At 36.9% G+C, this 26,934-nt stretch overlaps 1 protein-coding gene across 3 annotated transcripts in view; it reads left to right on the top strand.

Annotated features, from left to right (window-relative positions):
• elmo2 (engulfment and cell motility 2) overlaps nt 1-26,934 on the top strand; it is a 137,489-nt gene that overhangs the window by 65,401 nt on the left and 45,154 nt on the right. Inside the window, exons 6-13 of one of the 3 annotated variants that reach the window (XM_028811693.2) lie at nt 3,873-3,945; nt 7,559-7,609; nt 8,216-8,385; nt 11,119-11,218; nt 19,466-19,617; nt 19,788-19,866; nt 24,621-24,656; nt 25,615-25,665. In XM_028811693.2, the coding sequence (XP_028667526.2) occupies nt 3,873-3,945; nt 7,559-7,609; nt 8,216-8,385; nt 11,119-11,218; nt 19,466-19,617; nt 19,788-19,866; nt 24,621-24,656; nt 25,615-25,665 (712 nt within the window). The remainder of the gene's footprint in view (nt 1-3,872; nt 3,946-7,558; nt 7,610-8,215; nt 8,386-11,118; nt 11,219-19,465; nt 19,618-19,787; nt 19,867-24,620; nt 24,657-25,614; nt 25,666-26,934) is intronic. The other 2 variants (XM_051932860.1, XM_051932861.1) reach the window with 2 other exon arrangements.

Below are 26,934 nucleotides of genomic sequence, written 5' to 3'. Positions count from 1 at the left end.
CTTGTTCTTTGTTGTTCACTTGATCTTTATCTGGTTTCCTGATATGCTTGAACAAGTTTCTGACATTTCTTAATCCGTTTATACTACTTCTAGGATAGATGCTATATTTTAATGTGGAAAGCATACCAAAACACTTAATTCACAATAACTTCTTACCCCTAAATAACTATGTGACCCAAGTCTCAGTTTTCATCCACACATCCCACAAATACAGTTCAAATCTCAATGCAAAAAAGAAAATAATACATAATGGATTTTTAATGTAATTTTAGTTTTAATGTTATGAACTTTAACTAAAGTGCAAATTTATTTTAAATTTGTCTACACTCGGCTACATCTTTTTTCCATAGTGTGGATCACACTAGGCTGACCATGCCTCCCTATCCTTATTTCATAGCTCGTACTTCCCCACAAAGTACAGTACAATACTGTGTAAAACTGCTTTAACTGAACCCTTTTGATATCAAATTTCACAATCACCTTTACCCTCACTCAAGGACTAGACCCCCATAGTCTTATAACACCTTTCACAAGATACCATGGGGACAAGGTCATAAGCTTTTTTTTAGTTCGAGAAGTACTTATAGACTGGATTGGTAAATGTTCATGACCCCTGAAGTCTCTGAGGAAGAACATAGTGTTGGTCCACTGCTCTAGAGCCAGGAAGGAATCCACTTTTCTCCTTTTGAATATAAGTTTCATCAGTCAGAAGGAGTCTTTGTTCCAGTTCTCTGGCATAGGCTTTTCCAGCAAGGCTGAGGAATATTATCCTTCTATAACTGGAAAACTTTCTTGTGTTCTTTGTAAAAACAGGGACCACCACCTCAGTTCGAAGTGGTATGTTAGACAAAACTTTCACACAATATCCAGACATTTTAGCATTTCAAGCTGGATCCTTTGCACTCCTGTCTTTTTAATCTCTGCAATGACCTCATTCACAGACAATGACCCAACTCCAAACAATGTTTCTGTCATAACCAGTAGGAGGAGGTTGGTGCTTCCACTGGGTTTTGTAGTTTATCCATAGTGCTTTTTTCACTTCTGACTGATATCCCAAATTGACATATGTTTTCCAATGCTTGCATAGAAAAGCCTTGGTAAAATATCACCTACCCTTTCTAGATTTCACATGACTTGCCAGAATCGCTTAAGGCCATTTCAAAGTCATTCTCCACAAGCTTACTAAACTCCATCCACAAACAAGATTTCACTTTGTGTGCTGGTGTGGTGCCTACCTTTTTAGCCTCGTGATACCTCTTAGTCTTGCTAGCATTGCATGGAAGGCCACCTTCTGCAGTTGGACAGTTTCTCTTACTACTCATGGCTATCAGAAGATCTTTGGGTTGCTATTACGGCCTACTCTAGATCTTTTTGTTAAATTTGGCTAGTTTTCTTTAATCTGTTGCAGATGACTTAATTACCCTCCTTTTGAGTTGCCCAATGTTATTAAATCACCTGGGTTGTGGGTGGGGTGTAGATTATAAAAAGAAGCTTGTTTGGGTTTTAGGGTAGAGAGAGAAAAGCCAAGCAAAATGACACCTTTTATTGGCTAACTAGAAAGATTACAATATGCAAGCTTTCGAGGCAACTCAGGCCCCTTCTTCAGGCAAGATGATTACATCTTGCCTGAAGAAGGGGCCTGAGTTGCCTCGAAAGCTTGCATATTGTAATCTTTCTAGTTAGCCAATAAAAGGTGTCATTTTGCTTGGCTTTTCTCTACATTCATAATGGCTAACACGGTACAACACCCTAGTACTACAGGGTAGAGAGAGAGTGTGAGAGAAGAAGGATTTGGGTTTCACAGAGCAAGGTATGGAGAGTTAGGGTTGGACGGCCTGGCTTTGGGGTTTTGTTTCTTATTGCTTGTTAAAGAAATGTAATTGTTGTAAGCTAGCCATCTATGTAATGAATGTGGATAGTGTGTATTAGCTGTGTAAACCTTGTTTAGCTAGTTAGCTAAGTTAGTGTTGTCCCCCGCCTTGTTTCTATTTTGTGTGTAACATTCTCCATATCTTGTGGAGGTTTTTCTTTTTGACAATAAATGGAGTCTGTTTTTATTTCGTTGGTTTAGCTTTTTCTGTGTTTTGTCTCCCTCTCTCTCTCACTTGTATGCGGTCTATTTATATACCCCTAGGCCTTTTGGTAGGCCGTAACATATATACTGTATCATATGTCATCATAAGCATAATAATCTTTTAGCTGCAACCACTTGCAGATGCTTGCACTGCTGAGATTTTGAATATTATCCAAACAGACTTTGTATTCCTGACCTTTTCCAAGATAAAGGAGAATCACTTTTTTGGAGGTGGAAATTAAAAGAATTCTGAGCACATGCATATTCTTATTGTTCCCAGCACAGCCTCACACTGCCTTCTTGGGTCTTCCAGATAGGTCCAGCAAGTGCTCCATCAACCTGGGCTTGTTCACCCCCTAGTGATGATGAATTAACAGTGTATGAAAGTGGTATTTGCTATTTTCATAGAAATTCATTAACTGCTCACTGCCTGGATTTACATGAGAAACTCCATTTCTCCCAATCATGTAGTTCATGCATTCACATAATTTTATTTAATATTTTAAATGACCACAACACTATTTTGATTTTTTATGGATTCCACAAAATTGAAAGTATGGGAGCCATAATATGAAAAGATGGTAGCACATTACTTACAACTTTTGAATTTTTCCAAATACTCATGACTGCACTCGGCTTATTTGCTTTTTGAATTCTGATATAGGGTCTTTGTTTTGACTTTTTGCAAAGTTGCTTTTTGTCTAAGATTGTTGGTTCTCTTGACTGATTTAAGCTTCAGTTTCTTCAAACCTGCTGTTACAACTTTAGCTTTCTCTGAGGTGATTCTTTTGCCATATTTCCTTTTGACATGTTCATCTTCTGGTCCATCTGCCTTTGCCCTTTAAAGAACAAGTACGGTATGTTTTCTTTAAGATACAATATTATATATCTCCATCCTTCCCCCTGAGAGTGTTGAAATCTCATACAGTAGATGTTATACAGGGTCACTCTCCAGCACTAAATTTAACATCTCTAAAAAGGCTAAATACTCTGAATAGTTTTTAGTAGAACATTCAAAGATTTCCTCTCAGCAAGCAACCTTCTAAACAGCACCCATCTAGGAGCTTATGAGTATCCCCACACTCTTCCCAAGCCTCGCCAATAGGCCAGCTTTAAGGCTGGATATAGGCCACATTTTATCAAAAGGTTTGGTTCCAGAGCCAATTCTGTGCATAAAGGTTATTCCAAGTATATCTAGTCAGTATTTTTAAACTTCTCTTACAAATTCCAGTTCTTCCCTGCTAGAGAAAGAAAAATCCACATCCCAAAAGCATGTTTACCTTGTCAGGGTGTAGGATACCTGGAATAATTCCACTACTGTCTGTCACAACACTAACTCTGCACTTAACCCTTGACACATGCAGGTCCGCAAAGCTGTCTTGGTCTGAGCCTGACAGGTACATGTGTCTCCTGACCACAAATCAGTAACTAGCACACAAATTCCAAGAGAGGGTCGAGTATTCTGTCTATTCTGCACAATGTTCTAATCAGTTTAATTAGAACCTTCATGAAGATTAGTTGTGGACAGCCCTTTGCCCTGATCATCATCATAGATCTGTTTGCCAGAGATAACCTTAACTGTAGGGTTTATATCAAGATAACACAGCTATAACATGTCCTATTTCCAATATCAGTGTCCTCAAGGCAGTAGTAGCTGCTATCCATAATAGATTATTCCAGTAAAATTTTGGTGAAGAATATCTGGAGTCAAATGCTGTAACAGTTCAGTAAGCTTTTGTAACATGATTATTTGGTAACACTAAAGCATAGTATTTTCTTATGTATACTTTCCCTACAGCTGGTCTCTTTCTGGTTCTGATCAGTTTGCTCTGCGTTATGCGGATGGCCCACAGCTGTACATCACTGAACAGGTGAGTCCATGGGATTGCTTGTTCATTAAGATGTGAGAGGTTATCTATCAACAATTTTACAAAAATAATCAAATGATTCCCCTTCACACTGATGGTTTGGCTTCTGACATAATCCAGATGTAAACCTGCATTCTCTGTATTGGCTAAGGTTAAACAATATGGTGAACTTTAGCCAGAGAAAAGCTTTATACTTTCATTTTATGTTGTTTAGTTTTGTTTTGAGAAATTCCTGATTCTTTTTGCAGTTTAGCAGAAAATATTACAGTGCTAGATAACTTTAATACATTATTTCTTGTTTTGAGTCTAAGTATTTTTTATTGTTCTAGATGTACAGTTAAGTACTTTGCTCACAAATATGAAATACACTGACATTTTATATAAGTTGCCTTTGATTCCACTAGTAGTTATCAAAAGTTTAACAAGCTAGCAAGCCATGTTTATTAGTTTGATTCCAGGAATATGATTTTCTCTTCAGTTAAAATTTATCCAAGAAGAACCAAGGAGAGAATGCTGTTACTGTACATTATCAGAGGCTTTTTATGTGTATTTTATTATTTTCCTAGGAGATTCAATTTAGGATCATAAAATACCCATTTCTAAGCTACCCCGAAAATGCATAAACAGCTGCGTTTTTAAATACCTAGCTTATACATTAAGATCTTAATCAAACAGATGTGAAACTACTTGTATCAGCCATTTAGATCAGTATGTGCCACTTATTTCAGAGCTTCATTTTGCTGCTGATGTTGCCAGTCCACAAATATTGCACGCCATATGTACTGGTGATTCGTTTGACAGGCTAATCGTCAGTTGTTAAAATAAAGAAAAACTCTTCAGTGTAAAGTTGTGGATTTTCTGGGTGCATGTCACATTGACACTAAATTACCTACTGCTGAAATACTGGCATTTGCCTTGAGGGTGTGAAAGCAGGCAGATACAGATGAATTTCTCAGGCATTAGAAAATTATAGGATAATCATATTTAGGCACTATCTCAGCATTCAAAAGATTATATACTGTTATGATACTTAAGTTTTGCATGTTTCTTTCTGTAATTACATAATGTTGTTATTTTCCGAGTTTTAAGTCATGTTGACATTGTGATGATATTATTTCATTATTATTGTAATGTTAATGTTTTATGTGTAGCAAAAATTATACTGATTTGCTAAGCAGTAATTATATAAGAATGACAAGATGTTCATCACCTTAACTCCAAAGATCCCTGGGGTATTTAAACCAATCCACCACTTCAAGGTTGATTTTCCCCTTACAGCAGAGGTCACTGGTGGGTGTGTTGATCCTTGATGCCATTTTGGGTTTCAGCTACAGGAGATGTCATTTTGTGTATTGTAATCATTAGGTACTACTGTCATAACAGTCGGAAGCCCCTGTCACAAGAATGAATCGGAGACATCATAAAGGGTTGGGGCAGCCACCCGTATATTATGCTCGGCTGCAAAATTGTTCTTTTTATGTACACAATGTATATAGTTCAGAGTCCAGAACAGAACTGCCTGTACTGAGGCAAGATGGCAGTTTTAAAGGGTTGGAAAGGAAATGACGTCAGTGTTGCAGTAACTGGGAGTGGCGTCCTCGTCTCCGGAAGTGACGTCATCCTTGGGCCCGGCAAGAGGCGGGATTTCCCGGGAAAGGTCTGCAAGGGACTGAGAGAGATAGTCAGTACACTCCGCGCCCCCCTTGCCTGGCGTAGAATTACAAGTATTTAGGCCCTTCAGCTGTTTCCCATGCGCACGTGTGTGACACCCCATTATGATTCCTTTTGTTGTCTATTGGTCCAGCACCATGTCACCTTTTTTGCCATTTTTTCTTTAAGCCATGACTTGTACGGTTTACTGGGACAAAAATATATTACTGTAATGTCTAAAAATTTTTAATCATTTGTTTTTATTGAACAAGGTTGTGTGTGGCTCTATTATTTTTTCCTTGCTGCAATGTTTTTAGTTACTTTGAATACTGAGACATTTGAAAATGTGTGAACTATTAATTATTGAATTATTCTGTCCACAATTGTCATATATTTGTCTTTTTATTTGTTTTTGTGTTCTTTTAATATTTCCTGGTTAATAGCAGGCCATAGGTAGATTCAATAATAATATAATTTTAACTTTTTTGTTACATCCTCATTATTTATGTTTTTAAAAAGTGAATATATATAATTCTAAATTATTAAAATTTGTGCAATTTTTTGAAAATGATAAATTAAAAAGGGGTTTTAAATTTAAAGTATACATCTGGATCTATCCTGCACATTATCTCTCTGATATTGTACCTTTTACCTTATGGGTGGTGCACCCATCTTACCTTTATTATTACGGTGGTTCTCATAGTTTTATGTGAATCATTATGGCAATCTGTTTTTCTGTCAAAATTTATTCTGCCTGTACACTTATACTAAATCGCACAGAGGTATTCATGTCAGGAGAATGTGCTTCATGTCTGGAGACGTGCATTACTTTTGCTCCAAGGATTCAGGGGTAATAAAATCCCTCCACCAGATCAACATCAAATTTTTCAAAGAGCAAAGGCTACAGGTGGGTGTGTCAATAATGACTAATTCCAAGCTGGGTGCCATACAGTTGAGGTCAGTACTGATAGGTTAGAGTTTTGATTAAGCACAACAGTCAGCCAGATCTGAATCTGTGTAATGAACATTAGTTACATTTCTGTGTTAATTACGTAATGTCAATTTCAAACATTATTTTCATACACATTGTAAGATAATCAAAAGACAACGATAAAGAGTTGAGGTACCACTCTGGTAACCCCGTATAACTGGATCACAAGCAAATAGGAAAAACAAGCAAATAACTGGCAAAGATGGCAGAGCTTCCGGTTTTCAGTCCACATGGCAGAAGAGGTGAGTCCAGGTGGACTGACACCAGAAGTGACATCAGATATGTTCTGGCCATCAACCATCTAGTCTGCAGAGTGAAGAAGAGAGAAAGGCGTTAAGACACAGCGCCAGCTCCAGGTGTGGCGGCACAATTACAGTCACTAGAGCCCTTCAGCTGTGCCCTATGTGAGTGCACTTGACATCGTGATTGCTGATAAGAATATCTGCTACTATAGCATTTTAGGCCAAAGTCCAATGATAACTTTACTGGCATACCAGATCTTAAGCTGAATGTTCTATATGTTTAGGTGAAGAGAGGTCCTGAACTGTCAACTGACTTGGCTTGGAAATGCAATGAGAATGAGCTGAAAAGATTATGGAAAGAATGTTGTAGTGCAACACACTCTTCATTAAAAAGTGTGGGGGGGTCAATGACATAGCGTCTGAATGGACCTTATTCAGGACCTCATTAGTGGAATTGTTAGTAGTTGGCAGGTAGTTGCTGTTGATTATGACAACATGCCTGGAGTCTTTTAGTCAAAAACCAAAAGCGATGTCTTTTTAATTAGTCAATGAAAGAACAGAGTTGTGCTGAGAACAGCGACTACAAAATCATGCCTGCACTTTCTCAAAAGCAATGAGCACAAACACAACAATAGCCACTTATTTTTCTTATTAATGCTTTTAAGTCTGCTGGGTGACTTTACTAGCAGCTCTTTTTATATTTACGACTAGCCATGTTAAACCTGTGTTTCAGAACCGCAGTGAGATAAAGAATGGGACTATCCTTCGCCTGGCGATTTCACCTGTGAGTATATTTTGCTTTAAGGTACAGACATTATCAGATTACTTGAGCTCATATTGTTTATTGGCAAATATGGTTGTTACATTCTTTGCATGCATGATAAGGATCAAACCACACTAAATATATTGGTTAGACAGTAGAAATAGCAGTCTGCCTTAGTCTCTTATCAAAATACACACAGAAGCATTTTCATATGCTGTTATGTTTTATTTACTGTATCTTGCTGATTTTAATGTTTTGAAGTTTTATATGTGTACTTCTTACTTCTCCCTTTGGGTTTGTGAATCTAACTTGCTGCTCCATACTGTGTGTTGCTTTGTGTGAGTGAGGATAGGGTAGCAGTGCTTCCCCAATTAATGTTTTTGTTAATGTATGAGACTCTGAGACGTGGTTGGAAGGTTCGTGTATTTAAGAAGATGGACTGGCAAAGTTACATCATCCAAAGTCAGGTATATTGACCTCTTATGTGTATAATGTATGCCATGACATGGCCGTGCCGATACTGTGAAAAGTCTCTAGCTCTGCAGGTCACCCTGCATGGAAGCCCCTTTCTGTGCAGTGCAGATCGTGGCGTATGAATAGCCCCATGACTGTGTCCTCCCCTTGCAGGCGCGTGCAGCCCGACAACTCTTGGAGAGGGTGCAGTCTCATGGAATGGACGCTCGACTGGAGGCACTGAAGGAGCTGGCTAAGCTGTCGGCGGACATTACGTTCGCCACTGAATTCATTAACATAGAGGGCATCGCGGTGCTGGCGCGGCTAGTCGAAAGTGGCACGCAGTGAGTTGTGGTGTGCAGTTGTTTTGGGATGGGGTGATTTGTTTGGGATCCTCAAAAGAGAGAATCGACTTGAGCATATTTAAAAAATAGGTGAAAGTTAATTCCAGGCTGTCACCTATTTTTGCTTTTGTAGAAGTGCATTCACACATAGCCTAGCTTAAACTTTTATATCATAATATTAGCTTGAAGAATAGAACATTAAGTCAAGTTTACTTACAGACAGGGGTGCACATTTTATGAAGTATTATAAATATAGTTGAGTAATTTTATTTTTTAGCTTTACGTTTAATGTTTTAAATCAGTGAATAACTAAATGCTGGAATATACATCACTAGTAGGCATATTTTATGTAAAAAAAGGGAGGGGAACCAACAGATTTGCTAGCCTAAATTTAAATTAATGTACATTTTAGTCAACTCAGTACTTTATTTTAGCAAATATTGAATAGCTGGTACATCAAAAAGCTTGATCAGATTTTAATTTATAATTATTATAGTTACAGATAATTGCCCATAAATATTATCAAGTATAGAAAGCAGGAATGTCCTAAAACAGTCAAGTGAAACAAATGAGATGCCTGTATGAATTTTATATTGAGAGAAAGAAAAATAAAATAGTAGTCTACTTATTCTAAAAGGAAAGCATATACTGTAGATAATTGTTTTCTTTGGAAAATGTCTACATTTGATTTTATTCGATAAACAGATAGTATTGTTAAATACATAAACTTAAAGCAAATTACAATAGCTATTCTGAGTAAAGTACACACTTTCTGTGGTTTTATGAATTTAATATACTTTATTAATCCCTAAGAGAAATTGTCTTTTTTCATGACTTTTGGGGGTCAGAGCACAGGGTCAGCCATTATACAGTGCCCCTGGAGCAAATTTCAGATTAAGGGCCTTGTTCAAGGGCCCAAGGGAGTAGGATCCCTTCTGACAGTAATGGAATTTGAACTGACAACCCTCTAAATGCCAGTGCATCTCCTTTTAGCCACAGAGCCACCGATGTGGTCTCCAGGGTGGCCACATTTCTATAAAAAAAACAACATTAGTGAAAATGTCTTCCATCAGAATCAAGCATTCGTTAATACCATTACGTTTCAGTTTAAAGAATTGTGAATTTTAATCATTGGGTGCAAAGGAGGAGCAACAGCTGGTACAAAGCACCAGTCCATCACAGGGTGAGCACACAGAAACACACACTAGGGACAAGTTAGCAATGGCAATTCCCTATGCTGGGATGTCTTGGACTGTGGGAAGAAACCAGAGTACCCAGAGGAAACCCACAAGGACATGTAAACTGCACATAGGTGGTTTGGTGTGAACCCTGGTCTCCTAGTTGCGAGGCTGCCCACTGAAGAACATCTGTTCATAAAACATTTGTAAGATAGTAAAAGTAAGAAAGGTAATGTCCAAATTAATAAACAAATGTGGAATGGTCGGATGACCAGGGAAGAGAGGAAACAGAAATTCTAGGCAAAAAGGACAGACAACAAAAGAAACTTCATGGGTTTTCCAAGGCCAAAACATCTCCTAGCCCCTTCTGAGCTTTCAAATAAACTTAAGTGTCAACAATTATTAATAACAACAATGCAAACAACTTCTAAATCATCATTCAAGGTGGTACACATACTGTTTATAAAAGAAGACAAAATAAAAAATAGTACTACTTTGAACAAGATTAAGTAAATTGCAGAATATAAATAAAAAAGTAATACATTAGTTGAGTGGTTGTGGAGAGTATATTAATACTACTAACATAATGCATTGCTAAAATAGCATTTTACCTCCAAAACTGATTATTGTTGCAACATCACCAAACATCAACATCACAAAATTCCAAAAATACCTGTTTTTAACAAAACTGTCCAAAACAGAAAACAGCAAAGTACTTTAAATTTATAAGATAAGGATCTTACGTTGCCTTTTCCATTTAAAATAAAATTAATAAAAATAATTTTTTAGAGGTGCTTTACTTGTGGCTTTTCAATGTTGAAATCCTGTTTCTACAGACCAAGACATTGCAGTAGGGGAAGCCACAAGTTGCGAAGATTAGAATTTATTAGAATTTCTTTGAAATGTCCAGGACGAGCAAAGTTAACTTGATAAAAGTTTTACCGCTTCCTTGCTAGTTGACTATTTTACCCATACTTCCCCAAATGTTTCTGTTACCAGTTTAGCCTTCTGTGGTATAAATAGAATTACACTAAATTAACTTAGTAACCTTCACATTCTCCCACTGACTGTGGGCAGTATTAGGTCATATAAGTAATCAGTTTTTGATAGTGGCATCTACTATAAAAGAACAGGAAATGTACAATTTTAAAAGTATGCTGCTCTTTCAGGGACTTGGAAATTTTCTTTACTAAGTACTACTAGGGTGGCTTGTCAGATTATTAAGCAAATGAGTTTTCTTGTGGTTCTATTACACTAAATACTGATACAAACTGGTTTACAAGATTTGTGGTATTTTATAAAACAAATCAAATAGTTTTGCAAGTCAATGCACTAAAAGTGAAAATCAAGACAATAATATCAGTTTCAGAGTGAAATTAAGACATTATAATGGTTACTGGTAGTTTGGGATCTCAGTAAACTTATTCCTTTTGTTTTATATCATTATTTTAACATACAGTATTAGGATGTATCCATCATCTACCCCTATTCCATTCTCTGAATGTTGCTTTGCTTGAGAGTATGTGAGTGTGTGAATGGTGTGTTCTTTTTGCAGCTTTGGGGAGATGCTGGCTTTTACTCTGACGGCTTTCCTGGAATTAATGGACCATGGGATTGTGTCCTGGGACCTCATTTCATTCTCCTTCATAAAACAGGTGAGATGTTGGGTCTTGTTCAATGAGTATTGTGGATGCACCATATTTTGAACTAACATTTTGGTCTGAGATTGTGGCACATTAATATTAAAATGTCACTGCCTGTTTGTTGTCTATTGGTAATACTAATCATAAGTTTTATCAAAGAGAGTGTTATGTGACTTGAACTGGGAAGTTGTATCAAAGTAAAAGTACAGTGCAGGATTAGTTAGGGGTTTTCCTCTTATACAGTGTAAAAATGCTTCTACCTTTTCAAAAAGATGTACATAGGGTCAACTTCGGATATTATAATGAGAGGCCAGTGCCAAAGGAACTAAGTAAACTTTTTTGATGAGTTTGGATATACAGAGTTTAGTGATGCTCAGTGGCCTTAGTTTGCCTTAAAAAACAGTTGATGAGAATTACTAAATAGAGCTCAGACCAAAACAGAGCAGTCATTGAAACTGTTAATTCAAACTATCTTCTATAGGAAATATTTTTTTTCCTACAGAAAAGAAAGCTTCTCTTTTGAAGCTTTTTCAAGCTAAAATTATTAATGTCATTAGTTTTAAATTTACTGCAACAACATATTGTGAATGTATTTGGTTGATACAAGCATCCGAGTTTGATAGGGCTGGATTTCTGGAGGTCGCGAACTGTGTTGTCATCGACATAGCAATATAAATAGCTGCCATTTTGAAATTTCCATTGTCCAACATGGTGGACTCCTTATTTTTGGCATATTTTTTGTAGTTTATATTATAGCTACTGCCTTGCTTTGCTCTCTCACTTGGCTATTGATATCCTCCTTTAGTTTTGGTTCTTAGAAATCTTAATAATTAATAGTTTGTACTGGTTGTGCCTTACATGCCCACTTCTGATCCTTGTATAACCTCCCTGTATTGCCAGAACAATGGTACATTTAGAGTATGGTAAGGTTATATAAGCAGTCTAAGTAAATCAAATCTCCATTTCTGTCCATTTGTGAACCTGTTTACTTCCCTGCATTGTCACGGGGCAATGGAGCTTTTTTCAGGAAGCATAAACCACAAGGGAGGAACCAACTATGTGATGGACTCAGGTGAATCAACATGAGTCCATGACAGAAACAACACACTCCTATAATCTCATCAGTCAATTTAAAGTTGCCAGTTAACCATAACCTCATTGGGACATGAAAGGAAACAGACTCTCCTGATTCTGTGAGACAGCTATGTGACACCCATTTGATTTTCATCAATATCTTATCAATAGCTAGTGTCTTATTAAACAAACAATTGCATTTTATGTTATTTTAATGCACTGAACCAGCAAATAATTAGTTTTATGTGTTGTACTAGAGAGTACCACATGGTATCATTTGATCCCAGGATAAAGTGGCTAAAATAAGAAAAAATGTATAAAATATGTACAAAGAATGGAAGAAAGCATTATGAAATAAATGAACAAAATGAGATTATAAAGTTAAACTATCAAGCAGAACACACAGTTCTATAGCTCAATTGGAATATCATGTACACCATAGAGAGTAAAAGGGAGAGAAAGTAATAGTAATAAACATGGGAGGTGAGAGCAACAGGGTTTTGGTGCTTTCACAATGTAGTTTGGGGGTTGAAGGCATAGTGACCTACAATGATTGACGGGGTTCAGTATTTCAGTTATTTCGTTATTACTTTGAGTTTACCAGTTACTTGTGAGTTTTTCGGAAAATAAACTATTTGCCTTAGCACTTCTGTATTACAGCTGGCATTTAAATGTTAAAAGTCTGAATTAGGGTAAGACACAGTAATTTGGGCTGTTTATAAGAAATGTAATGATTTATTTCATGAGAAGTATACAGTATAATAAACAAGAATTGCTGAATCAAATAACTAAAATATTAATTTAAATGTTTAAAGTGTAAACATTCTCTATTGTAAGACAAATGTAGTGAACTAAATCTTAAGTAAGTGATAAAAAAAAAACATATTTGTAATCACTGAGCTTAAAATAGTCTCCCTCATGCTTATGCTTAATCTGTCATTTTTAACCTTCTGGGAGAGGCTCTTAGAGGGTTAGAATCATTGGTAAAGAATTAAATATCAAAAATATTATCATATAAAAACATTATCATATTCATAATCAGCAATCTTAAAAATTTTGTGAAGTAACTTTGACCTCTCATATCCCATTATGGGGTAACCCCTGGGGTCAGTTGATGTGGCATGTGCAACTTCAGTTTTGCTGAAGAAAATTATTAGTTTACAGTATATCATAAGGGTGTAATTAAACCCAAAAAGTGCATTTTGCATAACTAGACATCAAGGTGCATCGAAAGGTTTATCATATTTGAGGATTTTCTGGTAATGAGGGATACTCCATTCAAAGGCCATGTGGTATAAAAGAACAGGCTAGACTGAAGATAAGCTGAGAGCTGTCTATAGATGCAAGATGCTCTGCTACTTAGGCTGTAATGGTATATTTGCCACACTCATTTTATTTCTGCTTATTATTTTGTGTATATTATCAATAATTTTTAACTGTTTTAAAGTGAAACTCTTTCTCCTGCTTGTTCTTTTACTCTATCAAATTGCTTGAGGGTGTAGATAAAGAAGGGAAGGGGGGAGAAAGTGGTAAAATACAGTAACTGACCACAGAGTGTTAGGTATTTGGAATATGAGGCATTTTGGTAAAGTCTACACAATAAAAAGAGTATAAAGTGGAAAACAGGGTCACCTAGGACCCTATACGACAAAACAACCATCAAAGATGGTTCAAATGTGAAGGCCAAATATCCTGGATCTCACATTTGGACAGGGTAGGTAAGTTACCATTCAAAGAGTGGACACTGAGTTTTCTGTTTCAGATGCAGATTTGTACATGACAGTAATTAACCTTTGGTTGCTTTTGGCATGTAATTTACCAGACAGACAATTCAGGGTTCCGTGCAGGCAGGATAACATTCAACATTTATTATGGGAACAACTAGAACAACTCTATGTATACTGAACACTTAATGTCATGGGTCTCAGACCTTTTTGCTATCATTGATATTACAAATACAGAATATAATGCTTACTTCAGGGCATATAAATTTTCAAGTGGAATAATATCATCAGGGATATATTTTGCAACAATTTAACCCACAAAGTTTACACGGATTCCACTGATTAACTGTTACTCTGTCAGTGATACTCCTCTACACCTTTTCCTTTGCAACTGCTGATGTATTGCTTCTCTTTTGAAGGATTTGCTGATAATCTTCATGCACTGCCACCAGCATGTCTTGCTCTGCTGGTGTAAAGATTGCTCCCTTGGTTTCTCAGACTTGTAGTCCATGGTTGATTGGTTGTTCAATGTTTGATTGGTAAGGACTTGTAAATTTTGCCAAGAGCAATGTGTTAATGCAGATAAACCTATCCAAAACTGTGTGACCTGATTGAAATCCAATGTTCTGGAACTGGCTAATCCACTGGTGCAAAATCACGTTATAGCAAAATGGAATTCATTCTGAGATCCATGAATTATCTAATCTCTCTGCAACAGCCCCCTGAAGCGTGCTTCCAGTTCACTTCACACCACAGGCAAACTGTCTCGGGCATCTTTTCCGCACTCTTCCCTTGTTGCATGGCTTCCATGCTGTGGAGTGTGATGATGGGACATGATTGAGTGATTGAGTTCCTCTTTTGGTGCAGTCAGTCAATATAAATTCTGTCTGCAGCAGTGGTGTGTATTATTTTTGGTTAATTAATGTGTAATGTCACATGTAATGAAAGGGAGCAGTTTCTAATTTCTAGTGTGTTGAGGATATCAAATACTGCAAAGACGTCAGTAGAAAGAGAAAGAGCAAGAATACAGATTTGTTGGTAATATGGTTTTAATCAGTATGAAGAAATTGACATGATTTACATGATACTTTGATGACATTTGTTTTGTATATATGCTTCCACCTGCTTAATTAGCTAAGCCCACCATAGAGGCAAACATATCTTTTTTTTAGATAATTTGCAGTAGGTCAGGTTCCATAGTGTTCCTTGGGACATGATAACTCTTTTCATGATTTCACATGTACCCAACATGCTGTTTTATTTTTTGTGTAGTATACTATACTTGTGAATTGAATCATGTGACCACTTCCACAAAATTTAACCAATTAAGCATGAAGGCAATACACACATCTCTTATCTTGATAAATATTACCTTTAGTTTAGGTAATATCTTAGGCAGTAATGTAATTACCTTTTAGTCTTCATATTTCGCTCCCTGTCTTATAGTTTTTTCTTTAGCTGTGTTTAAACTTTGTAGCACATTATGTTACTTAATCTTTCATATACTGTATATATTTATGTACTAGGCTTTGTACCTTTATAGTATATATGTCTGGGCTTTGTATAGTTCTTGCGTCTTAGTACTTCCTCTGTACAAATCTGGCAGGGATACATTTCCAAGGCCCAACCAGTATCTGCCAGTAGTAACAGAAATCTTTTATATTATACTGTTCAATAATTAAAGATGTCATTATATTGTAATCTTAATAGCATATTGACATTTTAAACTTTTTTTTCTACAAAATCACAGTTACTGCAAAATTAAGGGGGTTGTTTATATGCAGTGTACAGAAAAGCTAGTCATTCATTCGTATCAAATTGAACTATTATAATGCTTCAAAGTCATGCTCTTCAGATTCACTTAATTGTTGCCTTACAGTTGCTTCAAAAAGTAGCAGTATGTATTATAGCTAAAACTGGAAAGTACAAATATATAACTCCAATTATGGAAAGACTATGTTCAAATCTTGCTTTAGAAATATACATTCAAAGTGGGTTAGCACTATATTGATAACTGAATCTGTAAATTTCTGTACTTCAGGGTATACAGGATTAGAAGGTGCAGATGTTCAAAAACGTCCTATGGTAAATAAAGCTACTGTAGAAAGAGGAATCTTTAGCTATATGGCCCTTAAAGTCAAGAATGGGTAACTTGGCAGTATTAGAGATGCCTTATCATTATCTGCATTTACATTAAAAACTGTAGACCTTTGACTTAAGCATAACATCTGTTATTGCTGCTGTTGGAGAGGCTGTTCATGTTGCCTTTTAATAATTCTGGCATTACTAAATCTTTTCAATTCTTTTATTTTTCTTCACAATGAGTTGTGAAGCTTGAAATCACTTCCATTTTTATTAACTTATTCCCACTTTCATTGGAATGAGAGTACAATATGTCATAACTTGTAACACGGACTTTGCTGCCATAGTCGTGTGTATTCACCTGTGCTGTGGTGTATTTTGGAATGTCAAGAGAAGGGTCGGATGACTAAATGGCCAAGGACAGGTGGATCCTTTGCAGACTGTCTATCCAAAATGCATATGAGAGATGCTATAAAAAAATAAGGATTGATTGGATTCTGACAGGAGTGAGTACAAAGCTTTGTGTGTATGGAGCAACACACAGTCAAAACTTAAAGCCATTTTTCAGTTGGGTTCTGCACAAGAAAAGGAACATATGTGGTACTGATAATTAATTGTCTTACAGCTTTATGTCTACAGTATTGCCCTTTGCTGTTCAATATATTAAATATAATGGTTGCCTTATAAAATATGCCAAACATGATTAATTGAGGAGAAAACACATATCTGTAGCCTTCATTCAAATAAAAATACAAAATCAACATTACACAGTGATGATACATACTCAGGAGGCTGCATCTGTCCAACCTGTACTGTTAGAGCATATACGTAGGTAATGATGTTATTAGAAAGAAATACCTGTGTACACCTTTGCAGCCACTTCTGGCAGAAAAACCTGCTATAGTGTGTTAGGTAGAAATAGCAGTGCTGCCCAATGTGGTATCAGTATGAGAAGTAGCATCTTCACGTGTACAGAGTACAATGAAATTCTTGCTTGCATATCTTAGCAACATGGGTATGCAACATGGGTGCTAGATGAATTCGTACTATTATAGAAACATTGCATCAATCAGCCTTCTTCCACTGGCCAGCAGCCAGCAACCCTTCAGCTTTTTTTAAATGGATCACAGAAGTGGGTTCCTAATTAAGGAAGGAAGTATTCAGTTAACCTTTAAATACCATGCCCAGATAGCCAATTATAAAAGGAGTTTAAAATGCCCATCCCAAGAATGAAGAACAATGTTTTTACCAAGGGTATGCTGAGCAACAACACTTTACCATATTATTTTACTGTGATGAAAATGTTAGATGATAACATACAGTATGTAAAAATACATATTTGGTTAAACATAAGCAATTACAGTAACATAAACAGATCCTGACAATGTAAGACCGTTTATATTGTAGTCGAGATATAGCAGATTGCATGACACCGTTCCTGAAAGAAACCTTTAACTAGCACACCATTTTTATAATGAATCATGCTATAGTTATATTTTTGAGACAGAACAAAAATAGGAGTGGAGGGTGTAGGAAAGCAAAAATCGGTCACAGGTATCAGTTAAGGTGAAGAAGAGAGCTTGCCTTTTTTAGATAGGGTTATATAACAGAATGCAGGGTATTGAAAAGGAATTTGGAGATATTGGTCAGCCAAGGGATCCTAATGTATCCGCCATTACTGGCTTTGTCAAAGTTAAAAATGGCACAAGATGGACAAATGGGAGAGAGACGTTTCAATCAGACACAGCCATCCAAAAGTAAATGTTTTAGTGTAAATTTAGTCCAGGCTATAATATAAGTGTTAATGCAAAGTATAGACAACCAAACTTTTAAATCAATTTCCCTGTTAATCAAAATAAAAATGACATGAATACATTATAAATCCTTATTTCAGATTTCTAAAAAAATAATGTGGAGAAATCACAATCTGAATATCTCTAACACACACCCCACTCCAGCCAGCCTTGATCGGGATGAATGGACTTGTAACACCCTTCCTCTCTCTGACAGCTGTTAGCCGTTTTGGCATTGGCCTGTTTTCCCACAGTCAGGATGATCCCTGACCCCTCCTTCACTATTGTTGCCAGAGCATAGCCCAAGGGGCCCTTCTGTCACCTAGCAACCCAGGGAGTAGTGCAGAAACATTGACCGGCACTAACCCCATGGACTTGTATCCATTTTTTAATTGTAACTACCTAGGAAAAATATTAATGAAACAAGCAATTATGAGCATCTAATATACCTTTACAAAAAATTTAATTCTTACACTCTACAAAATTTTCTCACGTGTTGTTCTGTCAAGATTAAAAAAGAGTTTATAGTAGTGATATTAGAAAAACATGTTGGGAGGAGAGGAAAAACTTTCGTCTTTTCCCACTCAAATCTTTGGATAACCACTCCACTCAACTTTATAAAAAAAACAGGAGACTACTCATTTCCATGGAGAACAGGAACAGCTATATAAACATACTGCAGATGGCCCTTCAAAACTTGCAGGTTGGAGTATACATTTGGGGAATTCATATAAGATATGATTTTTAAATCTAAAATCATAGTTTAAAATGAATGGTTAGCTATTATTGTTGCCACTTTTTCAAAAAGACTTCACCCCACAATCCGTTATGCCCCAAGGGTTTTTTGTCATCATTGAGCCTAAATTGCATACCGAAAAATAAATGGCTTTTTTCTGCTTATGTAATGAATGAGCTGCAAGTGGCTGAAGAGTAATGAGTACAACACTCCATGATTTTTTAAAAAAAGAAAGCATTTATATAATTAGAAACCTTTGTTTACACAAATATCAATTAAATAAAACACAGCAAAATTTGGGACTTTAGGGATTTCTCTTAAAAAAAATGTACTTTACAGTACATAACTAATGGAGTGTAAAGAAGACCTGTCACACACAGTATATTTGCAGATAGAGATAGAGATACAGATAGATAGGGTGATGTCAGTAGCATAATTAAACATACAGTATATACCCATAGTCTAATTAAAATACAATGTTAAAATGGTATAAAATACTATAATTCTAGTAAGAGCTCCTGAGATGTCTAGTGTTTGTTTGCATAAAATCTTGCCAATTTCAGTTAAGGCTGTCTTTCTCTTCTCTACAGAGTTGCTGCTTTTTAAATTTAGACAATTAACCATGCCCAAGCCACAGTTTTAGTGATTTCTGCTTTTTCTGCCCTTCTTGATTTATAAGGTATTCTGAAGAGCCAGGCTGAGAGTATTATTCAAAGGGCTAAACTATAATTATTTTTTACTTTTTGAATTTTAGTTGTTTAGTGTCACTTTATCACATAATAATACAACTTGTTATTTTTTGCCATGTGGGTATGATAGAATTCTTATATTTTATCTTTCCTCATTGTAGATCTCCAACTATGTCAATCAGCCAATGGTGGATGTGTCAATCCTGCAACGCTCACTAGCCATTCTAGAAAGCATGGTTCTTAACAGCCAAACCCAATATCAAAGAGTAGCACATGAGACTACTGTGGGTCAGCTCATTGCACATCTGCAAGTGTAAGTAGTAATGATGCCACCAGACTGTAGTACTTAATGGCTACTTTTTAACATTAATCTACAAGTGCAATATTTGTACACCAGCCATTATGCTTTGGAATAGGTCAGACAATTGTACTCCTCATTCATTTTGGAATTTATGGTACTTTCTTTTTTTTTTTTTTTTTTAGTTCAAACCAGGAGATTCAGACCTATGCCATAGCACTCATCAATGCCCTTTTTCTGAAAGCCCCTGAGGACAGAAGGCAGGCAAGTATTGGAATTTTTTTGTCTTTACAAAGAGAAGACTTACCACTATCTATTTTAATGCTTTATTGAAATCCAATTGTATTGATTTTAGTCCAGATGAATTTATTATTATGTCCAGTGTGTTACAAAGTGTGTCATATACAGCCTATCCAGTGCACTGCACAAATGCATGTTATACTTGTTGCACCACATAATCATGTGCCTGTCCACTTTGCTACAAGATATAGTTTCCCTTTGAATTCGCAAGAGTATCAAAATTTGCTGCCCCACCCCGAATCCACAATGTGTCAAAGAGAAGAATGGGAGGGTGTGATGGCTTGCGCACTATAGAATCTAAAGGATGTTGAATGGGAGAGTGTGGTTTAGAGGGATTGTCCCACACAGTTTACAGTGTGCCTCACTGCCTTGCTACAAGCAGAAGTTCCCATTTGAACTCTGTAGTGCAGAAGTTCATATTATTTTTTAATCTGAGGACCGAAATAAGAAAATCAGTTCAGTACTGGGACCCAAGAAAAGGACTAGTATCATAATGACAGTGGAGCCATAACGAGACAAATAACAATGGCATATATTAAAAAAGTAAACATTTTATATTATCTCACATGAATATTACTAAGAGAGAAAAGTAGGAAAAATAACATTAAAACTATACTCCATCAATCAAAACCTTCTTATCTTGAACAGATTTTCAGGGAAGCTGGTGCCTATCTCAACAAGCACAGGGCGCAAGGCAGGAACAAACCCTGAACAGTGCACTAGTCCATGACAGGGTGAACACACACCGACACACACAAACTCACACTAAGGCCAGTTTAGCATTACCAGTCCAACTAACCTGTGCTTATTTGAACTATGGAAGGACACTGAAGCACCTGGAGGAAACATGCCTACACACAGGGAGAATATGCACACACCAGACAAGGAGCATCTGGGGCATAAACCTAAACCATTTGCATTCAAAACAGGAAAAAGATTCCTGAAGTACAGTAATCCCTCCTCCATCGCGGGGGTTGCGTTCCAGAGCCACCCGCGAAATAAGAAAATCCGCGAAGTAGAAACCATATGTTTATATGGTTATTTTTATATTGTCATGCTTGGGTCACAGATTTGCGCAGAAACACAGGTGGTTGTAGAGAGACAGGAACGTTATTCAAACACTGCAAACAAACATTTGTCTCTTTTTCAAAAGTTTAAACTGTGCTCCATGACAAGACAGAGATGACAGTTCTGTCTCACAATTAAAAGAATGCAAACATATCTCTCAAAGGAGTGCGCGTCAGGAGCACTGAATGTCAGAAAGTGAGAGAAAACCAAACAAATCAATAGGGCTGTTTGGCTTTTAAGTATGCGAAGCACCGCCGGTACAAAGCTGTTGAAGGCGGCGGCTCACACCCCCTCCGTCAGGAGCAGGTAGAGAGAGAGAGAGACAGAGGAAAACAAACGGTGAAAAATCAATACGTGCCCTTTGAGCTTTTAAGTATGTGAAGCACCGTGCAGCATGTCGTCTTATTTTTTGTTTGCCCATTACATGCTTAAATGTATACATTTTTTGGTGTACCTACCCGAGAACACGCGACATATAACCGACCGTGGGAGAAGCATGGATTTTAAACACGCGTTGAGTTCATCTGCTGGTCTCCCTCGTGGAATAACTGGTAATGTTTGACTAAAATCTACAACGAGTAAAACGACATTACCTCCTATTTTTTTTTTTTACGATCTCTGAGATCTTGCTTTTTTCGGTTCAAGGCTTCATAAGCTCTTTTATGTTCCATGGTGTACTTATCCCAAACCATCATCTTTGAATGTTGCAAGACTTTCGCCTTGTATGTAGATCGGGGTAATTACATTCATTGCATTCCTAGTCTGAATCACAATCTGATTGTATGGGTGGTTACCTGGCAGGTAACGCTTATGTTTGGTCATGAAGTCGTCTAACATCCGCCACGTGCCCTCTTTTAATTGCGAGAAGCAGATATATATATAGCCAAATTCTCGCGCTTCGTTGCGACGAAGTACTGCTTTTAATTTTTTATTAAGAAGAAAAGAAAACCTTTTTAAACGGATCGAAAATATACCAATAAGAATTTGTTAAGGATCTGTTTTTTTGTGAACCTCGCTTTTCACAGCTGTCGCGCTACGGCGTGTGTTTCGTTTATTTGACAGGGTGTAGATCGTGGTAATTACATTCATGGCATTCGTTTTCTGAATCACAATCTGACTGTATGGGTGGTTACCTGCCAGGTTACGCTTGTGGTTGGTCAGCAAGTCGCCTTACGTCCGCCACGTGCCCTCTTTCTGTTCCCAGAAGCAGATCATAGAATGGTTTTAATTGTTTACTTTCAAATAATACAAAGAGTATGCGACACGTGTTTCTCCCTAATTCTGGGCTCATCAGGCGTACACACTCACTGCATCCCCTCTCGGGAATCGAATCTCTATCGTCAGCGCCAGAGTTGAAGCCCCTAACGTTGCGGTCAGCAAGTCGGCTAACATCCACCATGTGCCGTCTTTCAGTTGCGAGAAGCAGATCATAGAATGGTTGAAATTGTTTACTTTCAAATTATGCAAAGAGTACGCGACACGTGTTTTGCCCTAATTCTGTGCTCTTCATGTGTGTCGCGTACTCATTGCATCCCCTCTCGGGAATCGAATCTCGAACGTCAGCGCCAGAGGTGAAGCCCCTAACGTTGCGCTCCAGCGTGTGGTTCGTTTATACCTCGTGTCTTCTCATTAAACTTTTATCTCGCGAATATGTTATTGCAATCCGCAATGGGAGCGTTTCTATAAACTTAATTTAAACTTACGTTTTACACCGTGCTTTGTTTCCCTTATGAAGATGCTTGTATGCTTCACTCGCTCGCTTCTTATTGTTTCGCTCCCTTATCAATTGTTTAATGAATTTTTTGTTCTTCGCTGTTTGCGGCTCTTCCTTCATTTCTCCCTACTGCATTCTTTTATCTCGCGAATATGTTATTGCAATCCGCAGCGGGAGCGTTTCTATAAACTTAATTTAAACTTACGTTTTACACCGTGCTTTGTTTCCCTTATGAAGATGCTTGTATGCTTCACTCACTCGCTTCTTATTGTTTCGCTCCCTTCTCAATTGTTTAATGAATTTTTTGTTCTTCGCTGTTTGCGGCTCTTCCTTCATTTCTCCCTACTGCGTTCACAGTCTTTTCACGTGATTATGTGGGAGGCGTGATGACGTGACACTCAACTCCGCCTCCCACGGCCATCGAGCTGCCGTCCATTACAGTATATTGAGAAAATAGAGGTTCCAGTTATGACCATTACGCGTTGAATTTCGAAATGAAACCTGCCTAACTTTTGTAAGTAAGCTGTAAGCAATGAGCCTGCCAAATTTCAGCCTTCTACCTACACGGGAAGTTGGAGAATTAGTGATGAGTCAGTCAGTGAGGGCTTTGCCTTTTATTAGTATAGATATATATACACATATATATATTCTTAACACCCTGGAAATTGTCACATACTTCACCTGTTATCTAATGCTGCCGTTCCTTCACCTCACAAGTTTGTTGGTCAGTTCCTCCTCTCTACTTCTTATCAGACTGACTGTTTAATAGGTTGTAAGAAGAGTTGAGGCAGACGTATTATATTTTCCTGCCACAAATATCAAAACTGTCCATGATATGAAAATGGTATAGTTTCACATACTGCTGCAATAAAAAAATATGATAAATAGCAGCAGGCACATCACTCAGCACCAAATTCACACTTGAGCAAACCTTTGTAATTTTACTATACAATCATATACAACCCTTCACAAACATTTGTAACCCATAGTTTAAGAAACACTGATCTAATGTGTCGAAAGCGGTGGGGGTGAGTTTGTTACCTGCAGAGTCAACTGCACTTTGGAGAATAGAAGAAAAAAGAACTGAGCACAAGATCTTTCAAAACTACTGTTTACTTCTGGTACCAAAATTCCAGAAAGGCTTGTATGATAACATTTAAAAAAATAGGTTTTTGTGCAACCCTAGGCAGCATACAAATGTACAATTATCTATACATGATTTTCCACTATATGCAGTATCTTGAAACATACCTCTCACATACAACCAGTTTTGACTACATAATAGCTAAACATATATCATGAACTCCAATTTTCCACATTTCTAGAATCCTAAATTATTTATTCACTGCTACTGCTTTTAATATTTATCTTTCTAAGATTTTGTATCACAAACACTACATTGAAAGCAAAAGCAGGACTGATGCACACTGTCATAAATACAAGTAAAACAGACCTAAGGCATTTATATCAGGATTCTCGTGACCAGTTAATATCACTTACTACAGTTTTGACTTGTGGCAAGTGCCCAAAGTCTATAAATTTAACTTTGATTCAATACATATAGATAATCATGTTACAGTAACTATCACATTGTAAACAGTTAAATACAAATAGAAAAGTTGAAGGCAGAGTTAAGCCACTGATATGTTTAGGAATTCTTCCCAGGATATGTCTCTTTTGACATTTTGTAGTCATCAGATTTATTGATTTAACAGACTGTTTTTTAGTTATGTATTTGTTTGTCTGTGCTTAGAGGTGATCCTGCTCGTTATGCTGTTTTAAGACTGTTGTGTTTCATTGCTGTTCATTTTGCAACTGTTTGGGTCACTCATTGCTTTTCAGACTTTGTCTAACATTGTGGCTGTATATACTGTAAGTGTGCATTCTTTGTTTTCATTGCCATTTTGCTCTGCTCCCTTCATGTTGAAATATTCAGGAGGAGCCCACTAACCCACTAGACCTGCCGCTCACTGTAAGTAGCCTTCCTTACTCATTACTGCTTGTCAGGAGTACCATATGATCTGCATTGTACTAACAGTAAAGGGTTCAGCATAGTAGATTTTTGTAATGGAATGGAAAGTTAGAGGGAGTGACTAACTGACAACTAAAACAATAATGCATAATGTGCAATTCCAGGGTCACTTCTTTATACCTTTAAAATATGCCAAAGAATATGCCTTTTTAATTTCTAGTCTTCTAACTAGGACTTTGTGTTATACATGATAAAATCAACCAGCAGTTGAGCAAATGTTGTTCCAATGTAAGTTTAAAAACAACATGCAGTAGACAAAGGCAATCAAAATGCATGGATTTAAACTTGACGTTCAAAGCATACATTTAACATTTGACTACAACTTGAATTGAATTCTAAATGTTCTCATAATAGTGTAATCACTTTGGAAATTCACTGTTAACTATAAAATGTTTGTATCTTACCTTGATGTTAGTCATTTTGGTGCTTCAGGTTATATAAGATGTAACAAATGTTTGAAACTTTCACATACAGTAAAACAATTTCATTTAGTAGCCAGAATGTTTCAGATATGTCAAAGGTTTGAACTGGTATGCTCGAGCAGTTATTGTGGTTAGCGAATGAGTGAAGCTATGGACACATTTGTGTTAGGCTATAAGACCTGTTAGTGTGCTTACGTATATTGTGAGTCTCAGACGCATTATCCCTGTTGTAGAATTGAGTGGCTCCACACTCCAAATGCCACAGTAGATCATTTACTGAGTGGGTTTTATCACAGCTTCAGCATTTACCCATTCCATGCTTCTACTGCATATTCGATTTCATCTGAATTGGCACTGAGATCAGTGTTACAGGACTGTTAAGAAACCACCCACACCTTGACTTGCTATATTTTGAACAGTGACTGCTTTAAGTTCATGTCCAGTGTCTCAAAATTATATCTGTGTTTCCATTTTAGGAAATGGCTAATACCTTAGCACAGAAACATCTACGGTCCATTATACTAAATGTAAGTATGCTCTGACTCCAACATTGTCACTTGTGTGGTAAGTCAACTCTGTTTTTATAACATTATTCAATATTTTAGAAATTAGAACATTGTTAAGGTGAAGCTGGAGTATATTTAAACAAGCATGATGGAAAATAAAATATGCTGATAAATAAACACAGTTCTTATCTGACGTTTTCACTAGTAAAGAGATCATTAACAAAAGAATAGCTATAGGTGAGTATTCAGGTAAAAAACAAAAAATATTGTGGATTGAGGAGAGTGATGCGCTAAAACATCAAGGCCAAACGCAAATAAATGCCTAAAGTAAAAGAAAAATAGTTGTGTTTGTCACAAAGACTGGTGATGATTGATACATTAGATGTACTTAGTTTAAACATTTATTTTTAAGAGGTGCCTATAAAAAGTGGGAAAATTCCTTAGGAATGAAAGTTAGCCATTGTTACAGCAGTACGTAAAATAATAATTAGTAATGAAAGGTCGGGATCACATTACACAACTCCTAGTCAAAGGTGATGTCAAACTTGCTGACTGCATTTGCGAATTTCCTTGCCCAAAGATGTCAGATTACATGACTAGATATCACAGTTTATGGCAATATCCACACATCTTTAATGACTTTCCATTTAAGTTTTACATTTTCGAAGTATCATGCTGTGTGACAGAGCTGGTGCTGTGCAAATGCGTTTTGTTTTGTTGTGGTACTGTGAAAGGGTACAGCCTGGACACAGGCAGGAGGACACGTTCTTAAGCATCACCACACGTTTATTCCTACAACTATTATATACAATGTCCTATGTGCACCGCCACCAAACACCCCCCCACAGTCTCTCAACAGTCCTGGCTTCTTCACTAGCCGACACTCTCTCTCTCTCTCTCTTCAGGCCTCTCTTCGCCCACCTCCTTCTCCGACCTCGTCCACCTCCTCACCCGACTCCAGCGTTGATTGTCGGGAGGCGGACCCTTTTATAGGCAGCCGAATGCCAACCACACCCAGCCACCTCTGACAGTACATTAAACACAAGACACCAGATAAATGAGACTGTTCTGTTTGCATGGTCTAATACTTCCATGTCCTGTTTTTCACATGGCTTCATTGTATGCATTGCACTTTCAGGTGAGCACTCATTACTTTTCAGCTCTGACATACTCAAAAAAGTCTGGCCCTGCAAGTTAAGACAGTTAAGTGAGTCACAGAGTGGTTGAACTTATCAAATTTTATTATGCAAGGATATACAGGTCTATTTCTAAACAAACAGATACAATTAA

The sequence above is a fragment of the Erpetoichthys calabaricus genome, chromosome 10 (assembly GCF_900747795.2).
Source record: "Erpetoichthys calabaricus chromosome 10, fErpCal1.3, whole genome shotgun sequence".
Taxonomy (NCBI): Eukaryota; Metazoa; Chordata; class Cladistia; order Polypteriformes; family Polypteridae; genus Erpetoichthys; species Erpetoichthys calabaricus.
The sequence above is the reverse complement of the archived record's forward strand: the minus strand, read 5'-3'. Positions and strand labels throughout refer to the sequence as shown.